This window comes from Vitis vinifera, chromosome 7 (genome assembly GCF_030704535.1).
Source record: "Vitis vinifera cultivar Pinot Noir 40024 chromosome 7, ASM3070453v1".
In the NCBI taxonomy this organism is placed as follows: domain Eukaryota; kingdom Viridiplantae; phylum Streptophyta; class Magnoliopsida; order Vitales; family Vitaceae; genus Vitis; species Vitis vinifera.
In genome coordinates, this window is record NC_081811.1 from 191,320 (window position 1) to 209,363 (window position 18,044).

Genomic DNA, 18,044 nt, shown 5'->3' on the forward strand with positions numbered 1-18,044 from the left:
AATTTTTAATAAGGTGGATATCGTTAAGACTCCCTCGCCATCCTGGTTCGGTCTTCAAAATATTTGTAGAGCAAAAAGACTGAAGATGACAGAGCTGGCTCCACCACTTTCTTCACAAACTGTTGGCTTGGAAAGACTGGAAATGAAAAGGAAAAAAGGCAACCGTCTCTATATATGTAGTGAAAACCAAGACCAAAAAAAGATTAAAAAAAAAAAAAAAAAACAACATTAACAACAACAACAACACCACACCAACCTAGGTCAATCTTACCCTCTTGACAACTTAATAGAATAACAGCTTTGTATATTTGAGCTGAAGAGATATCTTTTTATTCATTATAAATGGTATATATAATATACACAAGATAACAATATAACTAACTACCAAACTAATCAGCTTAACAACCAGCTAAAAACATAAACTAGTACAACTAGTTTTGTTGTTCAACATCCCCCGCAAATTGAACGGTGGATAAGAAAGTGAAAGCTTGGAACACTTAAACTGAAATTGAGAAAGAGACAAAGACTTAGTAAACAATTCTGCTTGTTGTTCCTGAGAGGGTATATAGCAAACTTCAAGAGCACGGTGGAGAATCTTTTCTCGGATGAAATGGACATCCACCTCAATATGTTTAGTGCGTGAATGATAAATAGGATTGTGGGCAAGAGCATGCGCACCCAAGTTTTCACACCAAGCTATGGGACGATGTTGTAATGGAAATTGAAGTTCATCCAGTAAAGATTTTATCCAAATTAATTCCATAGTAACACTAGCCAGTGCCCGATACTTGGATTCAGTATTGGACCTTGCAATGACCTGTTGTTTGCGAGAACTCCAAGTTACTAAATTGCCACCAAGAAAAACACAATAACCAGTCATAGATCTTTTGTCATCAACATTACACGCCCAATCCAAATCCGAGAAGCCTTCAAGTGTAAATGGGGTAGTAGGTCGGAAAGATAAACCAAGAGTGCGGGTACCACTAACATAGCGCAATAGACGTTTACAAGCACTCCAATGATGTTGTGTAGGAGCCTTAAGAAATTGGCTCAACTTATTAACCGAGAAAGATATGTCAAGCCGAGTTAAAGTTAAGTATTGGAGAGCACCGATGGTGCTGTGATCCAAGGTGACATCAGGAAAATGAGCATTGTCTTCAAGAGCAAGTTTCTGACCAAGAGCCATTGGTGTAGAGGATGGTTTAGCATGAACCATGTTTTTCTTGACAAGTAAATCAAAAATATATTTGGCCTGATTGAGATAGAGACCTGAGTTATCTTTAAATGCTTCAAATCTAAGAAAGTAACTAATAGAACCAAGAGTCTTCAAAGCAAACCGAGAAGTGAGAGCCTAAATCACAGAATGAATGAGTGCAGAACTATCTCCAATTATTAGGATATTATCAACATATACTAATACCAAAACCAAATGACCATTCTTCCGAGAGTGAAATAAGGAATTATCAGAAATGGAATGTTGAAATCTCCATGAGACTAGAGCACTGTGAAGCTGAACAAACCAAGCTCGAGGAGCTTGTTTAAGCCCATAAAGTGACTTAATCAGCTTGCAGGCATGAGTAGGATGAGTAGAACTAACAAACCCTTCAAGTTGACACATATAGACATCTTCATGAAAAATGCCATTTAGAAAGGCATTATTGATATTGATCTGTTGTACGTCCTAATTGTAAGCGACAATAATAGTAAAAATTATCCGAATAGTAGAGGCTTTGACAACTGGACTAAATGTGTCTGAGAAATCTACACCAACATGTTGTTGAAACCCCTTAGCAATCAATCTGGCTTTGAATTTAGCCAAAGAACCATCAGCCTTCAACTTGGTTTTAGAGATCCATTTGTTCTGGACAATATGCATTCCTTCAGTTTTAGGAACCAATCACTAAATACCATTGTGAATAAGGTCAGAATATTCAACCTCCATTTTCGTTTTTCGGTGAGGTAATTGTAAAGGTTGTCGAACACTAGAGGGCTCTTGGAAGTGATCTGGCAAAGCAGCAACAACTATGTAAACCTTAGGTTTGTATATGCCACTTTTAGATCTTGTCTGCATAGAATGAATATTGGTATAAGTGTGGAGGAGAGGCTGAGACATAGTAGTAGTAATAGGATGAACAACATGCGTGCAAAGTGTGGAAACTATGTTGTCAACAATAGGAACTGTAGTGCCAGTTGTAGGACAAGAGGGCAGTGAAGCAAAACCTGTTGTAGAATTAGAAAAACTAAAGCACGCATTGTCAGATAAAGCATTAGAGACAGGTAAGGTAAGAGCTATTGGAGTATCAGTAACAACTGTAGTAAAAGTATTAGACATATTGGCAAAAGAAGAAATATGGTGTTGAGAAAATGTAGGTAAATGAGTAGAAGGTAGAGAAACCGGAGGACAAGAAGGCAACACATATGATGGACAACTGAACTTGTGGATAAAAGATTGATGTGGAATATTGGGTTGAGTAAGCAACGTAGAGTAAGGAAAGTCATTTTCATTGAATGTGATTGACTTAGCAACATAAATCTAACCAGATGGACTAAGACATCTATACCCTTTATGAGCAGGGTTATAACCAATAAAAAGACACTTGGTGGACCTAAAAGAAAACTTGTGAGAATTGTAAGGATGTAAGTAAGAATAACAAGAACAACCAAAAACTTTGAAAAATGAGTAATCAGGTTTAGAACCAAAAAGAGTTTTAAAATGAGACTAGAAATTTGCTAGAACTTTTGTAGGTAACTGGTTGATGATGAAAACAGAAGACACACAAGCATCCCACCAGAATGTCAAGGGCATAGCATCTTGGGCAAGAAGTGTGAGGCTAAGATCAATGATATGATGATGCTTTTGCTCAACTCTTCTTTGTTGTTGATGGGTGTAGGGACAAGGGTGTCGAAAAAGAATACCAGATTTTTCAAAAATATGTAATAAGGGGCGAAATTCCCCTCCCCAATATGTTTGCAAGGCTAAAATTTTAGAAGAAAGTTGTTTTTCAACAAAAACTTGGAATTTAAGAAATATAGAAGGTACCTTAGATTTGTGTTTCATAGGATATATCCAACAAAAACGACTAAAATCATCTACAAACAATAAGTAAAATCGATAACCTTCAATGAAAATATTAAAAGAAGGACCCCACACATCCAAGTGTATCAATTGAAGAGGTTTATTAGTTTTGACAGTAACAGAAAGAAAAAATTCTTGATGAAGTTTGCCTAGTTTACAAGCATCACAAAACATCTGATAAGAAGATGGTGAAATTGACATAGAATGTAAGATTTTATTGAGAACAGAAACAGATGGATGCCCCAATCTATTATGCCATAGAGATTTTACAGGAGAATCTTGAACAACAGAATTATTACAACTATCATGTGATTTATTTGGAAAGGAAACATTACAAGCCACAGAAGAGTGACAAGAAGCAGTTTTATTGTAAAAACATGAAGAACAAGATCCAGGTTGACTAGAATAAGCAAGGAACGCCTGTGTAGTACGAATAGGAGACAACTCAAGATGATAAAGTCCACGATCATGTACTCCCTTCAGTAAAGTGGCCCCCGTGATCAGATCCTTAACATAATAGCAAGAAGGTGTAAATTCAATAGAAACAGAGTTGTTAATGGTAAACTTGGAAATACTAACAAGGTTTTTGGTAATATGAGGAACATGTAAAATGTTATTAAGATGTAAAGATTTATCAGAATGATTAGAAAGAAATTTGGAATTGCCAATATGACTAATATGAAGTTTAAAACCATTACCAATAACCAATTTCTCTTTATCGTTGTAATCATTCTTGCTGGCCAAATTAGAGTTGTTAGCTGTAATATGATGCGTAGCTCTATTGTCTAGAAACCAAGAATTGTTGTTTGGATCACCAGAACTTGGTGCAACCATGTAAGCTTGAGGATTGGTATATGTTGTAGATGAAGTATTAGCTGAATTAGCGTTGGCAGTAGCTTCTTGACCTTGATATCTAAGGTCAAACCAATGATAACATTTTAATGCTATGTGTCCACATTTCCTACAGACCTGACAGATCGATTTGTTCTTGGACTGATTTCGTCCTCCTCCTCCACCTCGTGAACCACGAGGTCGTCCACGGTAATTGTCATTGCCTCTGTTATAACCAGAGTTGAAGGAGTTCTCATTGGCAGCATAGTGAGCATTAGCGCCATTAACATCCACTTGTGTAGTAGATTCACAACTTTCAATTCTTTGTTCATGATTTTGCAACATGAACATAACACGTTGAAGTGTTATATGATCTTTAGAGGTTATATTCACCACAACAGACTCATATTCTGGACCAAGACCAGATAAAATGTGAAGAATAACCTCATCATCAGATATTGGTTGACCAACAGCAATTAAACAATCTGCTAACGTACATTTTTTTAAGACATATTCCTCAACAGGTGTAGCACATTTCTTGACGCAATTGAAGAATTATTACCTTAGATTGAATTCCAAATACCTCATGAAGTGTGCTCCAAATCTCAACTGCAGAAGTGCACTGTATAACATGTCTAAGCATTGCCTCAGAAATGGATCCAATTAACCAAGTAACAAGAAATTGATCTATACGAGTCTAGTAGAGGAAATCAAGATTTTCAACAAACACTTGAGGATCCTTTGCATCAACTACCATGGCAGGTGGATGGACATGATCACTAGTTAAAAATCCTTCAAGACCATGCTCGGGCTGCATGAAGAATCTGTGATTTGCAAAATGAATAATTGGTGTGGCTAAGTCGAATATGCAATGGAGGAAGCATTGTCGGGATTTGAAAATTAGCGCTAGTATTGAACGGAGCAGAAGAAGAAGCATCCATGGAAACAAGAACCATTCACAACTCTGATACCAACTTAACATAATAACGGCTTTGTATATTTGAGCTGAAGAAATATATTTCTATTCATTATGAATGGTATATATAATATACAAAGGATAACAATATAACTAACAACCAAACTAATCAGCTTAACAACCAGTTAATAATAGAAACTGGTACAACTAGTTTTGTTGTTTAACATGACACCATCCATTTCGCCATTTCTGTACAATTAGAACAAAACACGGAACAAAAAAAACAAAAGGTTCCCTAAATCTCTCTTTACTTCCAACACAAAAAAAAAGGGCCTCCAATCTCAACACATAAATATTATTAAAGTTTCCTTGATAATATTTTGGATTTTAGAATCTAAGAGGTTGTTCCATTTACACAATTTCCTAGAGAAGTCATGGGGAAACACGTTTGTTCACATCTAATTGCTTCGAGGTTGAGCGAAATACTATAACAAGAGCAAAAGTAATATCGAATTGTAACATTGATTTTAAAACTGAACCAAATGTATCATCAAAATCAATACATTGAATATGTGAGAAGCTTTGAGCAAAAAGTCAATATTTATATTGGTCAACTATTCCATTCTCTTTATACTTCATTGATATTTCAATAACTAGAATGATAATTAAGGAGCATGAAAGCAAAGAGAACATTCTTTAAACAAATTTCAAGATGCAAGGATAGAGATTTGTACATTTGGCTTTTAAAATTGATAAATATTGCTTCAAAACCTAGTCACATTTTGCCTCAATCCTGCTAAAATAATGCAGTAGGTTGTACGGACAACCTTTTGAGCAAGTTGGAAGAGGAAGCAAGGGGGTTGGTGGCACCTTATGGTTCAAGAGAGAGTGTTGTCTACTAATAAAATATAAGAGTGTTTTATATAGACCTGAAGGAAGTAACAAGATGATCACCTTAGCCTTAATAACCCTTGTCTAGCCCAACCAATGCACCATGTGGTGCACCAAGACCACTTGATGCAACCCAATCTTCCAATGCTCAACCAATTATGTATGCACATGTCATTGACAGTTCGAGTGAGAACTATAACTTAAACAAAAAGAAAACACTCAACTTCTACCTTAAGAAAAATAACTTAATATTTCCTATATAAATGTTTTGCAAAGTAACACCTTTAGTATATATTGACTAAAAAGTTTAAATTATTGATCAGATGATTCTCACCTTAGCTAATTATATTTACTATAATATCTATATTCATCCAATGATGGATTCTTATTTGGTTGCAGATGGCGAGTTTCTAATTGTGGAAGAATGTAGAGAAGCAGCGAAGTGATGGCTGTCAAACAATCCAACCTCTTGCATGGGACTAATAGCTAAAAGAAATTTCAACTTCTTTTATATATAATGAGTACAATGGAGTGAATTCAAGGTGTATTTGGATTTACAGTTGGGGTGAATTGCCTATCATCAAACCCACCTTGTCAACAACAAACATATACATGGATTACAATTACATGAAGATTGGCAGTTTGCCTACTTCACAATCTCATCAACAAGTGATCAATGTAAAAAAAAAAAAAAAAAAATCTCCAAAAAATTAAAAGGACCTGCTAACCCTATGAATCCAAACAAATCAAAGGAAATTGAAACCCTGCATCCATAAAGGAAGGTAGATGGAGTGTATGAGTTATTAGAGTGCAATTCTTTCCTTCCAAAAAATGAAGGCAGTGCCTGCAGTCTCCTTCATTCAACTAGGATTTCTGGGCAATCTGTCAGAATGCAAACATCGATTCCCAGTCTTCACCACAAACTGTTGATCTATGAAACAATTAGCTTCTGGGCTTCTGCTAAACTTTTGATTGTATCTGCAAGTATCAATGAAGTATGTTGAAGGATATCAAGCAGCAAAATAAGATGAATGCCACACTGAGGATGAAAGAAGCAACAAAAGAAAACCATGAAAGGTATAGTGGGGAATTCTAACTAACTTTCCTGCAAAACTGCTGCTTCTCACATGATTCATAATTTCTTGATGTGATGAATAATAGAAGGCAGATCATTGGTATGGAAAGACAACCATAATAAAGCAGTATTTCTTGGCCTGGAAGTCGAATTGGTTTCTTTGTCAAAGCAGTTTCATAGGTCTATTTCTAATATCTGATAACTGGTATCTGGTCATGGTCGATAAATCTCTCAAATCATAAATCATATTCTTTGCAGTTTCATTTTAAGATTAAGGGGTTTTGAACATTGACTATAGTCATTAGCTGTTTATCTATTGATAAGGTAGTTCCTAACATGGACAATGGTTCTGTTAATATAAACATTGTTCTGATCAAAGACATTTCCCAACTCAATTACTAGAGGTTTCCAAATTTAATTCATTTTTAAGAATTTTTTGGGCTGTTGGTGATTGCATATCACAAATATTCAATAGAAAATTCAGGAAAATTCCAGGAAGATACTAGGTCAAATCTAGAGTCCAGAAGCAGCAACAAAGCAAATCTGCCAAAAACTTAGGGAACAATTTGGAGAAAATAGAGTCTAATTTGATGAGTTAAATTGAGCATTCTATTTTTTCTTGCTATAGTCTTGATGTGAACTCCAAAAGTTTAATTTTAGAAGGACGAGAGTTGCAACAAATTCATTACAATAGAACAAGAACTTCAATCGATCAAGACAGAAATCATAGAGGTGAAGCAATTTAAAGAGCCTAGATATATGGGCAGAAGAATAATTTATTCATCAAGCAAAACCATGCTTGGCAGTTTTGCTAAAAAAATTGCTTAATCAGGTAAGTTGATGCATAAATGTAAAATGTTTCAAAACCATCTACTCATGAATGTCAGCACGATCAAAATATTTGCTAAAATGCTTACCCTCTGTTGCTATGTAGACTCATGGAACAGATTGGCATCCTTTCCTTATCCCAATCTTTTGTATTTCTCTTAGCTGACGAGCTACCTCTTGAACAAATTCCAGTCCTTCACTACCATTTCGCATGGAGTTAAAAGTATGCTCAAGAAAATGGTAGTCAGCCTCAAGTGTTTTCAACCTGTCATTAAGATCTGAAACTTCATTTCGAAGAGCAAACAATTCAACGTCATTATGGTGTGTGGAGCATTCTTTCCCATTAGAATCAAAATCATTGTTCTCTTCACAAGCAAAATGACTGTCAGCAACTGAAGCATTAGATCCCTTTTGTGCAGACGGGCTTCCGTTGGATATAGGTAAATCTTTGAGCTTTGACCAACCATTCTCTTCCATCTTGTGGTTTATCCGGGTATCCTTATTGTTAAGCTCTTCCTCTTTGTTTATCTCATGCAGTGGTTTCTCAGAATCTTGACCTTTAAGCTTGTCTTCTGAAGCACCATCAGAATCACATTGCTGAAGCTTCATCTCCAACTTCTTCAAACACTCTGAAATGTATTGCTTTTCATCTTCAAATTCTAACCATGGAATCTTGAGAATGGCAGGTTCATTTCCCCTCTTCAGATCACAAGTTTCCTCATGCATATTTGCCATCACTGATCTATCTTCAAACTCTTTCCTATAAAATTCAAGCTCTGCTTCCAAATCTTGTATATCTTTCTCCCTTTCAGCAAGGAGATCATTAGCCTTTTCCAGAGCCTCTACATCATACTCAGCTTGCTCTTCCATCATTCTCAAGTACTGCAGGGCCTCCATATGGAGCGCTGCTTTCTCCTCTTGTAACCTCGTAATCATGGCCATTGTCTGGTTTGCAGCAACTGCAGAAGCACTTCTTTCTTCCTCTAATTCCCTCATTAAATCCCTCACACATCTCTGATCATACTCAACCTGTTGTTTTAATGGGTCATAATCATTTTCACCTTCAAGTTCACCAAAGGTACTCCCACTCAGAGATTCCATACCAGACTCATATCTCCTCAGGGAGGCTGATTTTTGAAGCTTCTGAATTCCATTAGAGCCACAAGCATAAGCTATCTGCAATTCATAGTCTAGCATGGAAGGAGCAGGGACATTTAAAACTTGATCAGTTTTGAAACCTTCTTCAATTCTAGCACTCATCGAATTGACAGCTTCCCCATGCTCAATGTCACTGGTTCCAGTAACATTTGCTGCTGGAAACCATTCAGAAATAAGTTAAATATAAATGTAAACTCGAGCATTTACACAAACAACACTCCGTCGTACAAATACAGAGAGAGTCACTTACATTTCTCAATTGAAACTCCAGCTCCTGCAGGAACTTCCGCAATATTGGATGATGGGAGAATATCAACAAGTGAAATAAGCTCAGGTAATGCAGAAGGATTGAACTTCTGATTAGCTTGTTGCCAATTGAGTTCACCAAATCTATTTTCAGTAGCAACTTCAGAATCCAGACATTTCATATCATGAGTCTCAAAAACATGTGTCTGCACATATGAATCCAGAAGTGAAGGCCCAGGGTTAGAGGCTTGATGTATCTGCTTACCAAGGGCCACATCATCCGACAATGGTTTACAAGACCTCTCAGGAGCACATGTGGCAGTCAAATTTTGCTTACGACCAGACTTTTCATGAACCAGGCTACCAACATTGTCATCATCAGATAATGGAACCTCAGATTCAGAGTCAGAAGTAAACTTCAGCTCACTGTATCCTACATGAGACAAGTGATCAGAAGCACCATTTCTGGGACTACTAGATGTTACTGAGCCAGAAACTTTATCTCTTATCTTCTTCAAGTTATCTCGATGATTTAAGTGACTACGCCCTGGCAACCGATGCAAAGGAATATCAGGTTTAGTAAACCCGGCTCCAGTTGGTCTAAGCTGGAGCAATCTTTGAGCAATCTGTCCAGGCCTCCATGGCTTATTGCAACAGGAACAGGTTTTTGTGTCCGGAGAATCAAGAACAGATTCCTTTTTCAGGAATGGTCTCTGAAATCCCAAACACTCAAGATCCAAACCCAATTTACCCACCAACAATCTGTGTGTTTCTGAGTTGGATTTCTTGATGGTGGATGAAAAGAGACACTCTTCACACATCCCATGGACATCAGCAAGCTTATCATGAATCTGGCAAGAAATCAAGGACGAGACCTCTGATCTATGATTCCCACATAATAGATTGTGATAAAATTCAGGTTCTTCATTGCCCAGGACATGGTCGAGCCTTGAGCATAAAGGACAAGGTGTTTGCAACTTACAATAACGAGAGAACTTTGTCAACAAATATGATAATACTGCATCAATGAACAATAGAAAAATCAAAAGCCATTCACAAAGTGTTGATGACAAAACAGCTGTAAACCCCTTTGAATTCCTCTGTACTTTAACACATGAAATCCCCTTCGCAGCCATTCCAACCACAAGCACTCATAAATCACATGCCCCGAAACGGGATTGTTCAAAACAGTAGATATTCCACCCCTCAACCCAATGTTGTAAGAACCAACAACCTGGAGGCAAGCAAAGATGAAACAGCTCAGATGTTGGTAGAAAGATTAAAATTCAGCAATGAATCCCGTACACTCCAAGATTAGAATGCACAGGATTTTCATTTTCTTTTTCTTTTTTTTCTTTAGAAAAATACTCATTCAACTATTTATTGCAGAATTGAGTATGTCATTTTCGTTTTCAGCAACTAGAAAAGAAGGACTAGATGCTAAAAACTTCCATTTAATTTCTTCCTCTTCCACTTCAGCATCAACCAGCTGAGTAGAATTGTTTGGAGATTTAAAATTTAAATACAACTCATTTATCAGGAAAGATCAAAACCACATAGACTCGGACCCAATTATGGAATACCATATATGCTAGAAGCCTAGAATAAACTAATATCCAAGAAAGACAAATCTGCATCAATTTGAAAGCAAAACCCTAATCTCGTGAGAAACCATGCCCACATTTAATTCAAAATTCCCATTTTGCAATCATACAAATTGGAAGAGCCTATCTGTTTGGCTACTCAAACTGAAGAACAAACAAGAACAATTTGCACAGTTTCCAGACTACAGAACAAAAAGCTGATAAAGGGAAACTTATATAAGAATTCATAATCAAATTAAAAGCAATAAAATCTCAGATAAGGAAATAAAATGCAGGAAAAGAAACAGGCACCAAAATCTCATGTCCTTCAACATTTCCATGATTCAACCATTTGGCTTAATTGAACAAGACTTATCTATTAAATGATAATAATAACAATAACCATAACAATGAGTCAATGATAAATAATGTTATCATATAAAATTAGGCCTGATATTCCATTGTTTTCTGAGCAACCAAATAAAGAAGGTGAAGGAAAACCCATACCTTTCCTGGGGCCTGGTGAGAGATTGCAATGGGAGGAATGACTGCAATTGGGGATCAAAAGACCATCAACTGAAAATGAAACAAAAATTATTTTTATATACAAATATAGAAAACAACCAAAAAATTTAGGACTACAAAAAACTGACCGTTGAAACCAACTGTATTATCAAATTATGAGTTCCCATAAAAAGAAAATTTTATTTTTGGCTCCACTTAGGGCCTGTTTGGTTAACTTTTCTTAAACAGAAAATAGTGTTTCACTTCAAAAGCAATTGAGGATCAAAGACCATCAACCCAAAATGAAACAAGAATTACTTTTATATAATATTAATAGCCTTTTCTTTTCTAAAAATTAAAAATCACTTATCCACTTTAGCATATTTGTATTAGATATTAAGGACTCAGTTTTCATTCTTGAAATAAATAATTTTATAATTCATAAAACTTGTTTAAAATTTTTGTTAAACAAAACAGTTTTTTTAAGAGCAATATTTTAATTTTTTTGCATAAATGATACAAAAAAAAATTTTATTTTTTATTTTTTGTATATAAGTTCCAAAACAAAATTTTATAATTTTACTTTTATAAGTCTGTTCAAGAAAAAATATTACTAAAAAATGCCATTTTTGAAATATTTTATAAATAATTCTCAAAAAATAGTTCTAGTTCCAAAAATAAAAGAGCATAGTTTACTTTTCTATAACAAATAAACAATTATAGTCGAAAATTTAAATATAAATAACATAGAAGTCACCTTTTATAATTATAAATAATAGTAGCATTAATGTAAATACTACATATAGATTAAATTGAACAATTTAAAGTAAGAGTCAACAGTGGCCGCGCTAACGAAGCCCCCACTTCCACGAATTAGGACGTACCCTCTCCCATATGAGGAGTTATTAGGCTAGCGCACCTTCTAGGCGCAATGGAGTCACCGACCCAGGGAATGAGCCTTCCGGATCACCCAAGGACCCCCGTCCTGGTAAGCATATGACGCACGGTAAGCACGGTTCTGTTTTATATTCTCCTTTGCTCGCTCATTTCTTATTCACCGATGTGGGACAAAGCGCCCAACATGTCAGCACCCGACGAGCAGTCTCTGCTTCCCGAATGCTACCTCACTCTCCAAGGGCTCAGAGGAAGAAGCTATGAAGTGGTGGTTGAGATCTTTTGTGGCAAATCACGCGGTAATTGCCGGTTTGCTTCCGTTTTTTTGGCTGAGAAACTGTAGGAAAGAGGAGCTTAGGTTTGGAAGTTGTAAGGTTTTGGGCTTTGTTTTTGTGCTTTTCTTTTTCTCGGAACCAAATAGCAAGGTTCGTTTCTTATTGTTGCTGGTTGTGCTGGAAATGTTTGAAATTTTGGAAATCTCATGACAGATTAGGTTTGGAGTTGTAAGATTATGAGTTTCTTTCTTTGTTCCCCTACCGTTTCTTGGCTTCCAAATGGCTGATGTGACTTTACTGATTTTCCCCTTTTTGCTTCATATTTCAAATTTCTGTTGGCTTCATTGCAAATAATTGACTGTTGTTTCATCCCATGGTATGTGTAGAAGTTGCGGCCGTTTAGTGGTTCTGCGGGGTTTAGTACAAAAGGGCTTCAGCTTGACGGGGTTAAGAATATTGTTGCCATTGCTTCTGGTAAAGGTGGTGTGGGCAAGTCCACCACTGCAGGTGATTTGGGTTCATTTGGTTATTATTTTGTAATATCTAAGCATTGATTTTCTTGAATGATGTTCTGAATTTATTATATGGTTTTTTGCATTGGATTATTTTGAGTGGAATATAATGATTTTTGATATTTTGATTGTTTTTTTTTTTGGCTTAACTAGTTGAGTAGATTATTGGAAATTAAAGTATGAATTTTCGGTTTTTTGTGTTTTGGGTTGTATGATTATTGAGTAAATTCAACAAACAACATGATTTTGTTTAAGGTAAATTGCTGTTTTGGCTTAATTAGTTGAGCTGAAGCTATGAGATTACCGTGCTTTGATATTACTTAGTAATTTGATGGAGATTTGAGAATCTGAATTTTGTTTAGATGGTGTTTTCATGAAAACCCATTTGTGACTTTGTTGTTGTAACTCTGTTTCATTGCTAGAGAATTTGGGGAATTATCAATCATGAAATTGAGATGGCTTGATGGGCTTGCTTTTGGAAGCATATACTAAGCTGGCACATATTGGTCTCTAAAACAATATTTCCTTCTGTAATTGAAATGGGAGTCTCTCTCTCTCTCTCTCTGAATTTCCTTAGAATATTGCCAACTAGAAATAAAGCAAACTTGTGAACTTTGCTGAATGTGAAGTTTACAATGTTTATTAAATTAGGGTGCAGTTGCAGGACAGTTGAGGTTTTTGAGCGGGATAAAAGTAGGCTGTTATGGAGGGGAGGAACTAAATAATTTTTTTTCCTTCTTTTTTTTAAGATTTTGGCAATTATAATTCTGCTTGGATCTGGTCTTCATATTAGAGTTGGATGGGCACTGCCCAACAATCTTTAATAATTCTGTATATGTGCTTTTATGCTTGTGGGATTTGCAGTTAATTTGGCTGTTGCACTTGCAAAGAAGTGTCAGCTGAAGGTGGGTGTGCTTGATGCTGATGTCTATGGACCATCTGTCCCTACAATGATGAATCTCCATGGGGAGCCAGAAGTTACTGAAGGTGACACTTTATTATCATAAAATTCTTCTAAGGTGTGCCAGAAACCATTTTGCCGATATTGTAAAATGTTTTTTATGCATATTGATATTTGATAGTGCTACAGTTAGTTCCTTTATAACTGGTTGATGTTATCTGGTTCAGGATATCAATAGAATTTTTTATTTTTTATTTTTATTTGCACGCTGCCATCCCTTGAAACCATAATCTGGGGAAAGTTGCATATGCACCAAACCACTGAGCGATGAAGAAGGCTGGCATCAATTGACATTTTTTTAGTTTGCATGCTGCCCTTGGTTGAACCTGTGAGCTGGGGAAAGTTGCATATGCACCTTACCTATCAGGCTATGAAGAGGGCTGGCATCAATTGAAAAGTTTTTAGTCTGAAAAAAAAACTATGGATCAAGGAATCATTTCCTCATTTTTTGGATAACAATATTGCTTAAAAAATCACATGGACCGCAATCCACTTACACTTGGTTATCTAGAGCTCATTGTTGGGTTCTAAGCATAGAGAGTTTACCTATTGCAGACTTGAAATGGCCTACATATATTCTTACAATTATCCAAGTCTCTAGTCCCTACAAATAACACCTTAAATACTTAAATCTTTGAATCCATAAACCTATGGAGAAATCCCCTCAATTCATCGTCGTTCATTGCTTGGGAATTATGGAAGGAGCATAACAGGATGACATTTGAAGGCATTGGACTAATGGAATGGAAGCTTGAGAAAAGGGTTTTGTGTTCTTTTGTCGTCTGGAAGACTGCCTACTCTGACTCTAGAATTTCCTTCTGGGACATTGCTATGTTGTTTTTTCTTTATGTATATTGTTCCCTTTTCCTTTATGGGCACTATGGTAGTTCCCTGTTTTGTCAGTTTCTGCAAAATCCTTTTTGTTCATTAAAAAAATTGTTCAGGAAATGATCGTTCATCCAGTTAGATTTTTGTCCTAATCCTGCAATAATGATAGAGCAGTTCAGTAGAAAAGCATCCCCTTCTAGGAATTTGGCCAGCAATTTGATCCCTTTGTGAGAGTTCAAAATTGAAAATCTTAAATGAGATTCATGCAATTTTTTATGACCTGATTCCATTTAAATATACTGCTTTGGTAGTGAAGTTGTTGAATTACTTCCTAGTTTTGTGAATTTATCCCAATATTTTCAATAGACAAACAAAATCTAAATTTATTCTCCAGGTTTCAATGTATCCATATTTCTTTAAGAGTTTTGTATGGTGCTTGAACCATTTTCAGTAAGTAGTGAATGACAGCACCTGTCTAATTATTAGATTGAGTATAGCTAGGCACCTTATGCAGCCTGTTATTCATAGCTTGGTGAGCATACATTGGAAATATTTACTTATTTATTTTATCCTTGCAGATCGAAAGATAGTTCCATTTCAAAATTATGGAGTCAAATGTATGTCAATTGGATTTCTTGTACCGAAGGACAGCCCCCTTGTGTGGAGAGGTCCTATGGTATGTCTTTGCCTTACTGTATCTCCCTCTCATTTTTCCATGTTTGTTTTATATAGCATATGCCATTTTCCAAAAATATTTGCAAATCATATGAGCTAGTGAAATATTGACTCATTTTCAAGGATTTTCATTATCTGTCTTGGCTTAGTTTGTTTTATTTATGATTAATAGTAAACCTTTATTTGCTACTATACAATTTGATTAATTTTGGAGGAAGGTATTTTATTTTCCTTCCACATAACTTTTGTTTTGATGGCGCAAACTTGGTGTGATTCATCATTGTAGGTCGCGAGTGCTCTTGAAAAACTGTCTAGGGGAGTTGATTGGGGGAACCTTGATATTCTCGTGGTGGATATGCCTCCTGGCACTGGTGATACTCAGATAACTATTTCCCAGAGGCTGCAATTAACAGGTAGTTAAAGGATGTGAGAACATAACTATGGAGGCTTTTAAAGTTCTCCTTAAAGATTACTACATGATGAGAATCAAGGAAAATGCCTCAAAGCATACTGCACCTCTATGTTTCATAGACACGTGAAATATGTGAAACAACATAATTGGGTACAACTTATCAATGGACATGGTGTGGGATATGTGTTGCTCAAGAAATATACCCAATAGGTATGGCCAAAAAAGCGTAGAGGGTATCACTAATTACCCTAAACCCTTTTATTTTGAATTTTCAGAACTTAAATCTCTTAATTTCTTGCCATGTGATATGGTTATTTCAAAATAAGTGAATTGCTAATTTCAAACATTAAGTCACAATAGCATGGGGCGAAGCAAGAGTGCACAAGCAGGAGTGCAAGAGATGAGCTACAAAGAATATTTTTCATGGGGGGAGGTCGTTAAAGCATGATATCGTATAATGTTAATCATGTGTTTATCTCCATTTATACTATTACATACTAGATATTTATTTTAAAGTTTTTAGATACAATGCAAAACATATGAATGCTGTAGCATAGTTTCAAGAGACTTGTAGCTTTTTGGGCTTTTTGGTATTTCATAAGGCAAGGCATAAGCCTCAAAATCTGTTAGATTTGTACCAATCTAGAATGTCTAAGCATCAAGCATATTTTTGCAAAATTATTTTGATGCTAGGCTTTATGAATTTCAAGGCGATAAGACATAAAAGAACTTTTAATCAACTGAACCAGATTATACTGGTGCATTTTTTAAACTAAAAGGAGTGTTAAGCTGTGAAACAGATGCCTAGCCTGAGCCTCACACTTAAGAAAGTGACCTTAGAATTGCTTAATCCTCAAGGTTGTGCCTTGATGTGTTCTCCTTTAGTGCCTCAAGGTGTAAGCCTGGACTCTCTCTCTCTCCCCCTCCCTCTCTGGTTTAATCTACCTTAGTGCGCCAAAGAAGGCACAAAAAGAGAAGCCTAAACTCTCTCTTGCTTAATCTACCTTAATGTGTCCGAGAAGGCAGAAAAAAAGGGCAAATTGGGTTTCTAATGATATTCCTGCCACATGGCTTTTAGACCGCATCTGGATGCACAAACTCTATTTGATAATACACAGACTATTTTCTCTCTTAGTCATTTCCTTTTTTCTTATTGTTTTCTGTGATTTGGTTTTTAGTAGTATCTTTTTAAAGGATGGCATTGTGCATTCAAATAATGGTGGAACAAATTATAATGATCTCATTTTTCATGTGTTATTCAAACTAACATTCAAATGTTTTTTGTTCCCTCATTTTTCTTCTCAAGATCTGTTTGGATTTAAAGGCTTTTTGTTCATTAGTTATAACTATATTTTGTTTATTGGCAGGTGTTTTGATTGTTACTACTCCTCAAGATGTTGCGTTAATTGATGCACGACGAGGAGTGACCATGTTTTCTAAAGTTGAAGTTCCTGTATGATAATCTCTTCTGTGCAATATCTTTAAATACACTTATGTCAAGATTGAGAAGTTTTTATGGATCATAAAAAACTCAGTATGCTACATTCATGGCAGATCTTGGCAACTCTGATTTAGCATATGTAGTATTGTTTCTAATAAACAAATGCAACCATCTTAAGAGATTCATATCAAAGTTTAACCCCTTGACTTTGCCTCTGAAACTTCTCCAGAGCAGAGCACCGTGCACTTCAACTTCACCTTCATGCCAACTACTGTTTGGATGCCACTACAGATGCTAGAATCAAATAAACATTTGATCAATGCTTCTGCCATCTTCATTTTTACTAAAATTTTGATTTCTTTTACAGATTTTGGGAATCATAGAGAACATGAGCTGCTTCAAATGCCCAAATTGTGGTCATCCTTCATACATTTTTGGGAATGGAGGAGCTCGTAAGACAGCTGATGAGATGTGTTTAGACTATCTTGGTGAGGTAGGCTAATCAGTTTGATTCTTCATTGTAGCTAGTCATAGCAAATGCCCAATTCTTTATAATCTTAAGACATTCTTTGGTTCTAATCAGTTTCTTTTTCTACTGGTTTAGATCCCATTGGAGGTAGATATCGTAAAAGCGTCTGATGAAGGGGTCCCTCTGGTTGTATCCGCGCCTGATTCTACAGTCACCAAGGGGTACAATGATCTGGCTCAAAAACTCGTCGACAAAATTGGTAAGCTGGCAAACGAACAACTCCGGCCAGAGATTTCACTGTGAAACTGCATGGCAGTATCAGAACTTGTTCCATTTCACAGGAGTAGTTGGTTTTTTATTCTGTGATTTCTCTAGGGACCATGACATCAACTCCTTGATTTTGTAATTTTTTACGATAATAAGAGAGTTCCAATTGTAGCTCATATCAGCTTGCCAACATTAACAGGAA

At 35.9% G+C, this 18,044-nt stretch overlaps 3 protein-coding genes and 1 non-coding gene across 6 annotated transcripts; 1 reads left to right on the forward strand and 3 right to left on the reverse strand.

Annotated features, from left to right (window-relative positions):
* Window positions 1-409: 409 nt before the first annotated feature.
* LOC109122871 (retrovirus-related Pol polyprotein from transposon RE2) lies at window positions 410-1,186 on the reverse strand. Its single transcript, XM_019220949.1, has one exon. The coding sequence runs from the start codon at window positions 1,184-1,186 to the stop codon at window positions 410-412; it is 777 nt and encodes a 258-aa protein (XP_019076494.1).
* Window positions 1,187-6,194: 5,008 nt separating this feature from the next.
* LOC104879748 (myosin-binding protein 1) lies at window positions 6,195-11,205 on the reverse strand. 3 transcript variants are annotated; one of them, XM_010653650.3, is made up of 4 exons: window positions 11,112-11,205; window positions 9,026-10,255; window positions 7,707-8,927; window positions 6,195-6,692 (listed from the first exon to the last, which is right to left on the reverse strand). In XM_010653650.3, the coding sequence occupies exons 2-3, from the start codon at window positions 10,155-10,157 to the stop codon at window positions 7,726-7,728; spliced, it is 2,334 nt and encodes a 777-aa protein (XP_010651952.1). In that variant the 5' UTR covers window positions 10,158-10,255; window positions 11,112-11,205; the 3' UTR covers window positions 6,195-6,692; window positions 7,707-7,725. The 3 variants fall into 3 exon arrangements, with proteins under 3 accessions (XP_010651952.1, XP_010651951.1, XP_019076431.1); XM_010653649.3 differs by having other exon boundaries at window positions 7,707-8,930; window positions 11,112-11,204; XM_019220886.2 differs by lacking the exon at window positions 11,112-11,205 and having other exon boundaries at window positions 7,707-8,930; window positions 9,026-11,026.
* A 740-nt stretch (window positions 11,206-11,945) lies between these two features.
* On the reverse strand, window positions 11,946-12,104 carry LOC132254137 (U1 spliceosomal RNA). The gene has a single exon (XR_009466306.1). It is a non-coding gene; the product is annotated as a U1 spliceosomal RNA (small nuclear RNA).
* LOC100242483 (iron-sulfur protein required for NADH dehydrogenase, mitochondrial) lies at window positions 11,955-18,018 on the forward strand. Its single transcript, XM_002282413.4, has 9 exons — window positions 11,955-12,096; window positions 12,182-12,301; window positions 12,664-12,784; window positions 13,654-13,776; window positions 15,157-15,254; window positions 15,540-15,666; window positions 17,033-17,118; window positions 17,474-17,599; window positions 17,711-18,018. Exons 1-9 carry the CDS (start codon window positions 12,040-12,042, stop codon window positions 17,876-17,878), a joined length of 1,026 nt encoding a protein of 341 aa, XP_002282449.1. The 5' UTR covers window positions 11,955-12,039; the 3' UTR covers window positions 17,879-18,018.
* Window positions 18,019-18,044: the final 26 nt, after the last annotated feature.

Bases quoted from the DNA above. Each gene is read 5' to 3' on its own strand.
- LOC109122871 (XM_019220949.1), bottom strand. From the start codon at position 1,186: ATGGCTCTTGGTCAGAAACTTGCTCTTGAAGACAATGCTCATTTTCCT.
- LOC104879748 (XM_010653649.3), bottom strand. From the start codon at position 10,157: ATGGCTGCGAAGGGGATTTCATGTGTTAAAGTACAGAGGAATTCAAAG. The intron at 8,931-9,025 runs GTAAGTGACTCT...AATGGTTTCCAG, and splicing joins TGGAGTTTCAATTGAGAAAT to CAGCAAATGTTACTGGAACC.
- LOC100242483 (XM_002282413.4), top strand. From the start codon at position 12,040: ATGGAGTCACCGACCCAGGGAATGAGCCTTCCGGATCACCCAAGGACC. The intron at 15,667-17,032 runs GTAGTTAAAGGA...GTTTATTGGCAG, and splicing joins CCAGAGGCTGCAATTAACAG to GTGTTTTGATTGTTACTACT. The intron at 17,600-17,710 runs GTAGGCTAATCA...CTACTGGTTTAG, and splicing joins GTTTAGACTATCTTGGTGAG to ATCCCATTGGAGGTAGATAT.